Consider the following 13,419-nt stretch of genomic DNA (forward strand, 5'->3'; position numbering starts at 1 on the left):
GTGCTTGCAGGCCACGGCAAGGTCCTGGGTGGCACGAACGGTTCACTCTCGGCTACTAAACTAAAGGTTGGATGTTCAAATCCACCCAACAGCACCACAGGAGAAAGACCTGGAGATCTGCTTCCGTAAAGATTGCAGCCAAGAAAACCCTACGGGACAGTTCTGCTTTGTAACACACGGGGTCTCCATGAGCTGGAATCGACTTGCAGGCCACGGGTACTAGACGATGTCACCATGAAGAGGGAGACATCACCATAAGATGTCACCACTGATGATCCAGGAGAAAGAAGTAATGAGGCTGGAGGACGTGGGGCAGATCTGGAGCTCAAGCACAGGCCTTTATCAGGACAGGGTTACCCACATGAAATGAGAAGAAGGGACGCAAGAGCTCAGACATGCAGAGCTGGTGGGTGTGGTGGCGCGTGGGAGAGGGGAGGGGCCGGTCCAATGGCTTCTGCTCTCTGCAAGAAGTATGAGGCAAGGTCACCAGCTCTCCAACGGAAGAGGACGAAGGGGTATGAGAAGCTGGAGAGGGCAGAGGCGAGAAGTAGTCTCCTTGAGGAGCGTAGAGGGACTGCCAAGCAGCATTACATCCACGTTTGTGGCAATGAGCCCTCACGTGCTCAGCACCTACCACCTGCCGGCACTGTGCTACACTATTCACGAAGACTATCTCATTAAACCCTTGCAGTGACCCCGTAAGATACAGATGAGGAAACAGCTTAAAGAAGTCAACCAGCTTGCCCAAGGTTATACAATCAGTGACTGAGACAGAATTGAACCAAGGCCTTTTAAACTTTCATGCCTAAACTCTTAACTGCCATGACTATTTTTGTATTTCTAAGGTATCAGCATCCAAGTACAGCCTGAATGTTCCTAGAACAAGAATGGCGCGACTTCATCTCATGTACTTTGGACATGTTATCAGGAGGGACCAGTCTTGAGACAAGGACATCATGCTTGGTAAAACAGCAGGTCAGCGAAAAAGAGGGCTCAACAAGACGGACTGACATAGTGGCTGCAACAATGGGCTCAAATATAGCAACGGCTGAGAGGATGGCGCAGAACCAGGCAGTGTTGTGTTCCGTTGCACATGGGGTCACCACGAGTCGGAACTGGCTCGATAGTACCTGACAATGACAACAACCGCAGCACCCAAGTGAAAGTAAAATAATCCCTATTCAATATTGTTGACTTTCTAGTACCATAAGTGCTGCTTTTTACTGATTTTTGTTGCAAATAAATAGCATTTTTATCTGTATTTAGCTTAGTTTTTTTTTTTTTTTTAAGCATTTAGAAGTTTGGGACTTGGGAATCTTACATCTTTTATTAACACAGTTTCTATTAAAAAGTTAACATGGTTTCTATTAAAAAATAAAATCCAAGCACCAAGAACAATTTGTATTTCAGGTTTCATGAGCCCAACATGTTTGTAAATAGGGAACTTTCTGTGTGTTTAGCAACAATGTACGCTTGCCGGTAGATTCAAGGCCATTTTAACTAATCGTAAACTGAAGACAATGTTCTCATCCTGAGAAATGCAGCTGACTGTAGCACAACCCAATTAATATAAATTTTTTTCCCGTGTTATTAAATTTTCCCTCTGGCATGAAATAGAATCATCTCAAGATCACTTGTTCCTCATAAGCTGACATTTAAATAGGGTTCCAGAGAACAATGGAAAGAATTTGATTTTGTTAGTTAGAACATAAAGGTTAAATTATACACCTGGGCATATTGTTTTAAAATGTCCAGCTGAAGCACAGGTTCCCGGTGAACTGGCTTTACTGCTGTGTTGTTAACTATTTGTTAACTACAAACCTTTACAAGCCTACCGTGTAGACTCACCCCCACACAGCCAGAGACATACCATCTACAGGTCTTGGGCTACGCATCTAAGGGTTGATCTGTTTTAAACACCTCTGGCCCTGGTGGTTGAAGTGGTTTCGCTTAACGGTCCTATGGCACAGACTGCGAGAAGTGAATAAGAGGAAGGCCCCAGTGTATCACCTAGTGCTGACTTACGGAGATCAACTCTTAAATTACACAGTACTTAAAGTTTTAGCAGTTTAAAGGACTGGTATAACTGAGTCGAATGACTGAGTCTGTCTTTCAGAAGTGTACCGTTAATCTCACAAACCACTTGGTAATAAAAGTAAATAAAAGCAGACACACAGGCATGCATTTAAATTCTCAAATTTTTTAGAAGGGTTAAAACCCTGTAATATGGCAATGAGACAGTGGTAGAATTCTCACCTTCCATGCAGGAGACCAGAGTTCAATTCAATTCCCCCCAATGCACCTGAAGTACAGCCACCACCTGTCAGCGGAGGCTTGTGTGCTGCTATGATGATAAACAGGTCTCAACGGAGCTTCCAGACTAAGACAGACTAGGAAGAAAGCCCGGGCAATCTACTTCGGAAAAGGCAGCCAATGAAAACTCTACGGATCACAACTGTTCCTCCCGTTATGCGTGAGGTCACCACAAGCTGAGAGCTGACTCCACGGCAGCGTTTGAACTTCTCCAGGGTGGAAAATGTCTGTTTCTCTTATAAAGAATACTGTAATGTAGCTGTTAGTTTCAAAAATAAGTATCTAATCAGCCCTGTAAACCTTCAGATTTTTCAGAAGTTTACACTCTTAGAATGTTAGAAACATACCAGGAAGCACAATTACTAGTAAGATATGACAAGTAGAAATTTTCACAGGCAGCATAACACAACTATAAACTAACCACTCTATTATTAAAGGCTCAATCATCAAAAATAAATTACATAGACATTAAAAAAAAAAAAAAAGGCTCTTGCAAAACTTTTAAAAAGTCAAATCCCCTAAATGTGAAACGTGGAAAGGAGGAGAGGGAAGCACCCTATCCATGAGGTTATCCTAAGATAAAAAAAAAAAAAATGCTTCCCCTTAAATACATTTTACGGTCAAATGTGGCCTGCAGACTCTTTTTTTTTTAGACTGCACAGTATTTTACCACACTTCGTTTTAAAGTGTTTTGACACCCACCTGGGCCCTTCACAATTCCCAAAAGCGAAGTGCTCAGTTTACCTTTCAACCAAAACCTCAGGGTCCCCTGCTGGCCAACGGTGACTGGTCGCCAACAGGCAGGCAGGCACCATGTCACCACATCCGTCTGCTCTCTCTTGGGGCCCCCAAACCCACCCAGGGACTAAAGTGTGCTAACAATTGGCAGTGAAAAATTTCCTGAGCATTTCTGGGAGCCAGGCACCACCCTTACCGATTTGCCTGTATTAACTCATTTAATACTGACAATAACCCACTGAGAAGGGTACTGCTGGTAGCCTCAGATGAGAAAATCCAGGCACAAAAGAAGTTAAGCAATTTGCCCAAGGTTACACAATTTAAAAGCGGTCAGGACAAGGTTCACATTCTGGTTCTAGAATTTATGTTCTAAACCATGAGGCTAGACTGGTTCCTCACAGAACTTAAATTGCTACCATCTACTTAGAGCTGTATTTCCCACCTCCCATCTCTAAAAATAATATAACACCAGTTCTTCAGCCACTTCATAAAAGGTGTTCAAGAAAAGTTACAACATGCAAGTCAAACTACCTAAAAGTATATAAACTACTGCATAATACATAAAGCATCGTACCCCACAAAATACGTCTGTACGTCCATCCTAACGACTAGTCCTTAGAACATATATGGCCTAACATGGGACAAAATTCTCTTTCACTTGGCTATTCCATCTCTCTGGCACTAATCCAGAATGAAATACTACAGCATGTTTTCCAAGGGCTTCTTTATCTTTTTGGCAACTCTCACGCATCAGAAGGGACTGAAAAGTCTTCTCTGTCCTAGAAATTCTATGTGAACACTAGAAGGGGACAGGTTATAAGCCATTTATTCACTTTTTATAAAATAAGTCACCTAAGGAAAGCAAGGAAATATGAATATTCAATCACTGTTTTGTTTCCTCCAGTAAAATGAAATAAAATTTAGACCTATGTACTGAAAGATAACAAAATGACAAGAAAACAGATCATGATTTTCTGGAAAAACTCAGACTGGCTTAATATCACACAAATAAATTTAGAATCAGAGAAATGAATGGTTTGTATGTAAGTATACTTAAGTACACAAATGAACAGACTACCAAAAAGAAGAAAAACAGATATGGAATGAAAAAATTAAAAAATGACAGTACCCCATAACTCACATAAAATTAATGTACAGATGAGGTCATTATGTATATGTGCAGAAAGTTCATTAAAGAACATTTACCTCAGGTTTAGAGAGAAAGTTTGGTTTCATAAGTCTAATGAACATACTATGAGACAATTTTGAAAAATTTGAATTACATCAAAATTTATGCAGCTGAAGGCCTGGAGGAAGCAAGGGAATGAAAGCCACCACACATATGGGATCTGTGTCTGCGTCTCAGAGTCAGGAAATGGTCTGCGAAGATAAGATTCCAGCCAGGGAGTGAGGTAAGCACCCTCAGGGATCAGAGGAAAGACAAGCCACCGACCTTTCGTCTCTCACAGAAACATTATTTCTGACACATGCAACCTCCTTTATATCACAACGTGTTAGCGTCGGAAGGGCACTGAAAACTACGAGAACAGTAAACACATTTTAAGAAAATGCTAGTTCCATCCTCCCTTTTTCCATTTTCCCTTTGAAAAATCGAGGCAGTAGGACAACTTGCCCAGGGGCCCACACTCCTGAGCCACACAGCTGAGAACAGGGCGTTCCTGCACAATTAAGTGTTTCTCTCTCTGACACCTACTTATCCACTATCACTGTGATTGGGTTTTACGTAACTTATCACTGCACACAAAGTGTCACAGGGTGTTTACTACAGGGTGGACGTTTGGGGCTCAAGAATCCATGAGGTCATAACATAAGGCTCTCATATGCTAAGCCTTTCCCCTCAGCAGAACCCCTGGGGGTAAATTCTCTCCACTTCAATGTAAGGCAGGCATCTAAGAAGGCTGACCTTCCTACGCCTTCCTCAACATCCAGGACACCAAAGGTGCATGCCAGCTGGACTCTCAACGTCTCGGTTAGTGAATAAATTCAAGGGAAAAGCATTGCTTTGGTTTTTCCCTGGATGAAAACATCCACTTTCACCTTCGGCCAAATCTCCTGAATATTCAAGTCTGCCCGATGTAAGCCCTACACTAGAAAAACACCAAGTATCTGTGTTATTGTCCTCTGCTAGCCTCAAACTTTAGCCCAGGAGACTTCTCAAACCTGTGAGCCACTAGGCACCTTCAGCCTCTGTGGAATAATACGGCCCTTTGTGAAACTGTGGCAAGGAAATAGTCCCTGGGCAGCTTTCTTTCTCGTGCGGCACACACACAGTTCTGTATGTCTAATAGCAACGTTCACTGCCACCTGCATAGTTCCAGTTTCCCCTCGGTCTAAAGTAAAACAAAACTAACTTCTTCCCCCTCCAAGTATTCTTTCCTGATCTCAGGGCTCTGTCACCACCAGGTGGGTGGATTCCAGTGGAACCCGAAAACACTCTAGGCCTCTAATCCGACTGGTTACTTTCAGGCAAAAAGATTCCAAACTTCAGTTCTCAATCTCCCATAGGTGTTAAAAAAAAAAAAAAACACTGCCTTTTTCTGTAGAAATGTAATACTTCCTTACCCAACCTCTTCATTCTGGGTTCAGATACTAACGCGTGGAAGCAGAATTTGAATACATCTCCCCAAACCTGTGTCTCTATTGGGGACAGATCTGCTGGGACACCCCAAATGCCAGCCCGGATCCTCGGGAGGGATTATCAGAGAACACACAGCCGGAGTGGGGAGACAAAGACGGAGGGGGCGCCAGGCCGCAGTGGACTGAGAGCAGACGGGGACCCGGGGGGAAGACGCCAGAGCGCTGGGGAAAACCTGGACCCAAGTCGGAAGCCCTGAGGGTGTCAATTCCTTGCGGTCCCTGCCCAGCAACCTACTTTTCCCCAGGAGCCGGGACAAGTCCCGAGAGGGAGAGGCCGGTCCAGAGTCACATGGCTACTCAAGACCTTACAGGATCCTGAAGGTTTGCAGCCCGCAACAGGGTCCAGAGCCAGCGGGGGAGGCACGCTCCGGGGATGAAGCCTCAGCCGGCCTGGGCTGCAGGTCCCCGGCCACGTCGGGTTCGCGCCCGCGCGGCGGAGGGTGCGGGCCTGAGTCCAAAGGCGTCCGGCCCCGAACTTTCCTGCTGTTTGAAGCACCCACCCCGCGCACAGACCCTCCCCGGCTCCCCGCCGCGCGTGGGGGAGAGGGCGCACTCACGTATCTGTTGATGAGCGTCCGGATGAGGCTGCAGTCCATGGCTCCGACAGCTCCGCGCTCGCCCCGGCCGCCTGCTGCCCCGGCCGCCGCGCGCCGCCTTATCGCCCCCGGCTTCTACTTGGCGCGTCCATGGACTCGCCGGCCCCGGAGTCTGGCCGCCGTCATGCGCCCGGCGCGGAGAAGAGGCGCGCGAGCCGCCGGGTCCTCACTGCCGGGCCCGGGTCCCCGCCGGCCCTCGGTCCCGATCACGGCCGTCCGCACATGTGCGCGCGGCTCACGCCCCCCGGCCCGGCTCCGGACTCCGGCGCCGCTGTGCCCGCCGCGCCTAACGGAGGGCTGCCGGGCGGCTTCGGGCGCGAGCGGCGACTGGTCGGCGTGGTCCCCTGCGGAAGTCGCCGCTCTGCGCCCCGGCTCCCGCGCCCCGGCTCCCGCGCCCTCCTCCGTGCCGCTCGGGCTCCGGCTGCGCCGACCAGCCCGCCTCCTCGCCTCCTCCCGCGCGGCTCGCCGTCCCCGCCGAGAGCCGTGGCTCTTTGATCCTCCAGCTCCGCGGGCCGCGCACGTCACGAGCGGCGTGTGAGCATGCGCCCCGCGGCCGCGGCCCCCCCACCGCGTTACACACTCGCACACGCGCACACTGCCCCCCCGCCGCCCGCTCCGGCTCCAGCGCTTGGGTCCCAAATCGGATGCGCGGCCCCCAAGCAGCGCTCCGAGGGGCCGGCCCCGCGCCCCTCTCCCCTCCTGGCGCGCACTCGTGTGCTCGCCGCGCTCAGGGGGAGCGGGGTCCAGGAGCCCCGCGGGTAGAGGCCAGGGGCTGGGTGGGGGAGGGAGGCCCCGGTGGGTGGGTAGGAGGAGCCCCCGGTGCGTAGGGGGCGGCCCGGTGGGTGGGTACGGGGAGGCCCCGGTGGGTGGGTAGGGGGCGGCCCGGTGGGTGGGTAGGGGGAGGCCCCGGTGCGTAGGGGGCGGCCCGGTGGGTGGGTAGGGGGCGGCTCCGAGTCCTGAGGCCCCTTCGCGGGCTCCCTTCGCCTCCCCGAGCGACTCCCTGTTGATTCCGCCTCCCGGGAGGAGCCGGGGAGGGCGGAGGGAGATGGCGGTGCCTTTTCGTTTTGAAAATCTGTGGGAAACGGGTCGGGCGCTAACTGGGTGTCCGCCTCCCCCGCCATGTATGGACCTCGGCCGGGGCCTCCCCGGCCAGTGGGGTTTCGACGCGCGGACTTGTGGCGTCTCCCGCGCCTTTTCGGACTCTTGGGCCGGGAAACTTTTATTCTCTCCGCGGAAGACCCGCCGGGGTGGACAGACACTGCGGGACGGGTAGGGGAGGGCGACCGCGACTCCCCCCGGGAACGCGGGGCCTCGGGAGCAGGGCCTGGGGCCTCAGGGGCAGCGGCCAGGTTCGCGCGGATGAGGGGTGGGTCTCTCCCGGGCTTGACCCCGCTGTCCCCGCGGCTCGACTGGGGTCGTGAGGCCGGGAGGCTGACCCTCGGAGGGAGAGGCTTCGTCCGCTCGGCTCTCCTGCGCCGAGAGCGTTTTCGAGCTGGGGGAACTTGGGGTCTTGCCTGGCTTGGAGACCTGGAGCCAGGAGATGGGTGCCCATTAACGCTGAGCTCCGGCTCCACCCAGCGTAGCTCCTCCCACTTTGCAGGTGGAGAAGCGGAAGCGAGGACGGAACTCCAGGGCCTCCCCAGGGTCGGCAGATTTTTAGTGGTAGGGTGAAGGCAAGGAGGCGAGTTTCCCAACTTGGCGTCCCTGTTTCTCTAGAAACCCAACCGGTTCCTTAGCGCTCACCCCCTGGCCCTCAGGCTCCAGAGCTGTGACAGGTGGAGATAATTCTAATCTGGAGGCGATGAGGGTGTTCGATTAGCCCTTGAGCCGGTCTTACACATGGCGAGATCCTGGGCGTCCTCACCCTCTCCCCAGGCCTGGCCTGGTCCGGCTCTGCTTTCGGTCCTGGGGCCGCCGACTCCGGGCCGGCCACTAGGCGGCAAGGCCCAGGCGGTGCCCAAGGAGCGCGCTGCTCTCCGCCTGAGCTCCAGGTCCCGGTGGCACGAAGTTCATGCTGCTAGTTTAAAACGGGACAAGACATCAGTCCCAGGCTCTGTTCTCCCAAAGGCGAGATGCTTGTAACGACCCGTTTCTTCTCTAGCTCTACCTCCAGCCTTTGTTTACCCGTCCCCCTTTGGTGTTAACAGATAAATGACTTGTGAAACGGAGAAACCAGAGGCGCGGTAACGCCTTCTCAGCGGTCGGCACGAATGCCGCCCTGCTCTGGGTGCTGGGAGCACAACTTCACGTGAACGTTGCCCTCACTGGCTGTGGAACCAGAGCGGTCGTGGCCACTTTTTGGACTAGAAACAGATGATTAGAAATGAGTATGAGGGAACGGCAATAATGACTAAATTACCACCAGTACTTCTAAGATATTTTTCTTCAGGAAACCATTCTGTGTTTTGGTCTCCTAACGCACGGATTCTGTGTTTTCCGCCGGAATCCACTCTCTGGCTCTTCCCTGCTTTGTGCCCCACAAGGCTGATGGACCGCTTCAGTGGACTTCACCAACTGAGGCGCCGGCTGTATGGCAGAGAGCAGGAGGAGGGAGAGGCTAGGGTTTTTCTTCCCCTCTCTTCCTCCCTGGCTCACCCTGGGCTCTGGCGTGTCTGCGTCCTCTGTGACTACAGTTTTGTCAGGCTCATCCCTTTCCATGGCATCAATTCATGTCAGGTTCCACTAACAAGGCCTTCTCTCCCGTCCCTCTTAAGGATATCAGCCCCCGCTCTAACTTATGCCACTGGGCAACATCTTCTAGATGATTTACTGAAGTTGACCACACTGCACCCCATAGTCCCTTCAACAAACTCTCTTCTAAATCCTGTCCTGAGAATGTCTTCTGTTTCATGCTGGAACCCTGACTCAATGGCAACTGTTTTGTTTTTTGGTTTTTTTTTTTTTTTTGATCTATTTTGGGAACTGTTGCCAGGTGGATTCAAGGTGGGGTAAAGGCTGAGTGCCTTTCAGGACTCTGCATTTTATTCAGTGGTAAGCGTTAGTTATTTCTCATATTAAGATAAACACTGTTGGCTTCAGTGCAGCAACCAACCTCTCCTCACCCTTGCTGGGAGAAACCAAACTTGGTCAAGCTATGCACCTCAGGCTCCATGGCTAGAGGTAAATTCTGGTTTGTCTAAACTGGTCTTGGTAACTCCATTTCTCTTCCCAGTGATTGGTCTAAAACAAGTTCAAGCCAATGAATCCTGAGGGGAAGTCTGTTGAAGTTTTTTAGAGAAAGGTTTCCTCACTCAGAAAAAGAAATTTAAAGAGAAAATGTTCCTCCTTTTCTGCTGGGTGTTGTGTCTGGATGTGATGCCTGGCACTGTTGCAGCCATCTTGAATCCATGAGGGGAGTAACCTGAGGAAAAAGTCCTCATATTGAAGATGGCAGAGTGGAAAGATGGAACGAGCTTGGGTACTCGATAACACCACTGGGCTACTAACCAATCCTGCTGTTGCCCTAACCTGGAATTTCTTGTTGTGTGAGACAATGCATAGCCTTATTTAAACCAGTTGGATTGGGCTTTCTATACCTAGCAGTTGACGGTATCTTAAATTTAAACCTATGGAAAGGAATCAGTTAACCCGTTGCCATCAAGTTGATCCCAACTCATAGCAACCCTATAGGACAGAGTAAAACTGCCCCATAGAGTTTACAAGGAGCGCCTGATAGATTCAAACTGCCAGCCTTTTGGTTAGCAGCAGCAGCACTTAACCACTATGCCACCAGGGTTACCATAAATCAGTTAGGAATCTCTATATTAAAGTAATACATTGTTTTAATACATTATAATGAAATGCAATGACATACACATTACACTTTATTATAATTCTTAATCCAAATATCTAACTTACATGGTGTATCAGTTATTTATTTTTCTGTAACAAACCACCCCAAAATTTAGGAGCCTAAAACAGCAATGCTTTAGTGGGATGGTTCTTCTGCTCCCTGTGCTGTTGGCTGGGATTATTCATGCAACGTCATTCTTCTGGATTCATCTGGGTCTGGAATGTTCACGATGGCTTCAGTCACATTTCTGGTGTCTCAGTTGAATGGACAGAAAGCTGGGAGCAGGCTGGCCTCTCACTGCATGTAGCTACTCATCAGTATTCCAGCCCCAGCTTTTTTACATGGCGGCTGGATCCCAAGAGGGTCAAGGTGGAAGCTATATAAGGCTTGGAAATCCCTTCTGCCATTCTATTGGTGAAAGTAAGTTATGAGGCTTTCCGAGATTCAAGGGAGAGGGAAAATAGGTTTCATTTTTGGGTGGGAGGAGTGTTGTGTACATACAGAGATTGGAATACTTGTTAGCCATCATCTTTGGAAATAATCTACCGTACACTGACTTAGGAAACCCTGGTGGCGTAGTGGTTAAGTGCTACAGCTGCTAACCAAAGGGTCAGCAGTTTAAATCCACCAGGAGCTCCTTGGAAACTCTATGGGGCAGCTCTACTCTGTTCTATAGGGTCACCATGAGTTGGAATCGACTCGACGGCGCTAGGTTTGGTTTTTTTGGTTTGGCACACTGCCTTAAAAAATAGTGGAATGTGTTGGCTCACATCGCTGGAAAGTTCAAAAGTGAAGTGACTTCCAGAGGAGGTAGGGCCAAGATGGCAGAGTAGTCAGATGCTTGCGGTGATCCCTCTTACAACAAAGACCCCAAAAAACAAGTGAAATGATTATATATATGACAAGCTAGGAGCCCTGAACATCAAAGGCAAAGTTAAGAAATGGACTGAGCAGCAGGAGGAGGGATAGACAGTTCAGAAGTGGCGAGGAGTCGCCAGCCCCTCAGGCACGGTTCCCTGGAGTGACTGCAGTGGGGCTGGTGGTAACGTTCAGCTGCAGTTTCCTCAGGGAGAAGCAGCCAGCCACACAGTCTACTCACACCTCTGGAAACAGAAGAACAGCACTCTCGGCAGAAGCTAAGTACTTGCGTTTATTTTACTGTGCCCCCAGCCCCCAGGTCGGCTTCAGTGGCTGTTGATTTCCCTGGGCCTGAGATAGGTCCTGCTGAGCCCTCTGAGCCATTCTCCTGGCTTTGGAGAAGGAATAAATTAACAATTGGGGGAAAAGATAATCTGCCAGCTCCACTAAACTGGGGAGCTCAGGACAGAAGCAGCTCCCGTCCGGGCACAAATGGTCCACGGACTTTGAATACCTTTCACCCCTGTAAGCATCTAAGAAGGCTGTGACGAGTATGTTCTTGGTTGGAAATGTCACCGAGTTTATCTTACTCTTCCATATTCTGCCAGATCATTTCTTCTGGAATGTGGTGACTAACTCTTAGTTATCTAGTGCTGCTGTAACAAAAGTACCACAAGTGAATGGCTTTAACAAACGAGATTTGTTCTCTCACAGTCTAGGAGGGTGGAAGTCCAAATACAGGGCGCCAGCTCTAGGGGAAGTCTTTCACTCTCTGTCAGCTCTGGGAGAAGGTCCTTGTCACCAATCTTCCCCTGGTCTAGGAGTTTCTCAGCACAGGGACCCCAGGTCCAAAGAGTGCACACTCCTGGCTCTTCTTGCTTGTTGGTAATGAGGTCCCCCATCTCTGCTTACTTCTCTCCTTTATATCTCAAGAGAGATTGACTCAAGATACAACCTAATCTTGTAGATCGAGTCCTGCCTTGTTAACATAACTGCCTCTAATCCTGCCTCATTAACATTATGGAGAATCATAGTGGAGAATCATAACACATTGGAAAATCACATCAGGTGATAAAATGGTGGACAATCACACAGTATTGGGAATCATGGCCCAGCCAAGTTAATACACATCTTGGGGGGATGCAATTCAATCCATAACACAAACTATTGTCTCCCCATGTCTGGGAGGAGTTTATGAAGGCAGTGAATTACTTTTGAAAGTCTAATTTAAATTGGTCATTACACAGATATCACCAAAAATGGAATAAAGTACACTTCTCTGTAATTCCTCATCTCAAAAAATCTGGATAGTGTTAGTGCCAAGCTCAAAGAATTAACAAAACTTAATCCTCCAGACAGTTTCGCTGTGGAGTCTACCATGAAAGCTTTCACAAGTCCTAGGATTTCTGGTCATGCATATGTTTGATTGGCAGGTGAGCTCAACATCGATAGTTTAACATCTCTTCTGAGAGCCCATGAGTTCTTCGATTCTGAGTCTTTGCAATTTTTGTCTCCTCTGTCACTGTGAGCCATTTTCCTCCTTAAGGTTTCTTCCTTCAGGTGTTCAAAAGCAGGTCAGGAATGAGTCACAGGAATGAGTCATGATTTCCAGGTCCTTTCCTCTCAACAATGAGGGATTCATTGAGCTAACATGGAGGCGCTCCATTTCACATCTAACAATGGGTAGTCATGCAGAGTGGTTGTTTTCCCAAAAGGAGCCTAATCGGGATTAATTTTGCTTCTCGGTTTCTCATTTTTCTCTTAGTTATTTTTCAGTGAGAATCGTGAAAGGAAAATTGCTAAGAATTCTTTTACCTCTCCCTGTTTTTTTTTTACACTTCTCTTTGTATCTCTAAAGAGATCAATTTTTTACACTTCTCTTTGTATCTCTAAAGAGATCAATTATTTTAATTGAAGTTTTCTTTCAGATAAAAAAGCTAAGTTTTACGGTATTTAAAATTATCAATAAAGCAAGAAAAACAGTTTGTTGTACTCATTTATTTGAACAGAAATTTTAGAATAGACTATTACCCTCTCCAAAAAAGTAAATCAAATGCTCGGGTATCTGAGTTTGACGATGATTAGCATTATTGAAGATAATTTGCACCTTTGCTGTAGTGATTCACTTTGATATTACATAACATGACTTTAATGTGTGTCCTATTTATAGACACTTATTAGAAAACTAGGAAAATGCTTTCTCTGGCCCCTTGTTTTTGTAAACAGGAAGATAAAATGGTTTCCCTTAGAATATAATTTATCTATTGTGATTTGTAAGAATGTTCCATCAGTCTTAACTGGAAATCATCTAATTCTATTTATAAAGCCAATATATATATGTACATGTATGTGTGTACATATATATATAAAATGTAGTGGTTCTACAGCCAGAGATAATTTTATATCTTAGTGATCAATTGTCATGACTTATTTTCAAGTTCAGAGGACAAAACTGCAAGAAGA

General features: G+C 48.3%; 1 protein-coding gene across 5 annotated transcripts in view; it reads right to left on the minus strand.

Moving 5' to 3' along the window:
- The window catches only part of ATP11A (ATPase phospholipid transporting 11A), a 222,842-nt gene extending 216,430 nt beyond the window's left edge, over positions 1-6,412 (minus strand). For all 5 annotated transcript variants that reach the window (XR_010319085.1, XM_010594013.3, XM_010594015.3 and 2 more), the window contains exon 1: positions 6,267-6,412. Coding sequence is in view for 4 of the 5 variants with exons in the window: in XM_010594013.3 (XP_010592315.1) it covers positions 6,267-6,305 (39 nt within the window). In the remaining variant the exon portion in view is untranslated. The remainder of the gene's footprint in view (positions 1-6,266) is intronic.
- Between the last annotated feature and the right edge of the window lie 7,007 nt (positions 6,413-13,419).

Source organism: Loxodonta africana, chromosome 23, assembly GCF_030014295.1.
Source record: "Loxodonta africana isolate mLoxAfr1 chromosome 23, mLoxAfr1.hap2, whole genome shotgun sequence".
Taxonomy (NCBI): Eukaryota; Metazoa; Chordata; class Mammalia; order Proboscidea; family Elephantidae; genus Loxodonta; species Loxodonta africana.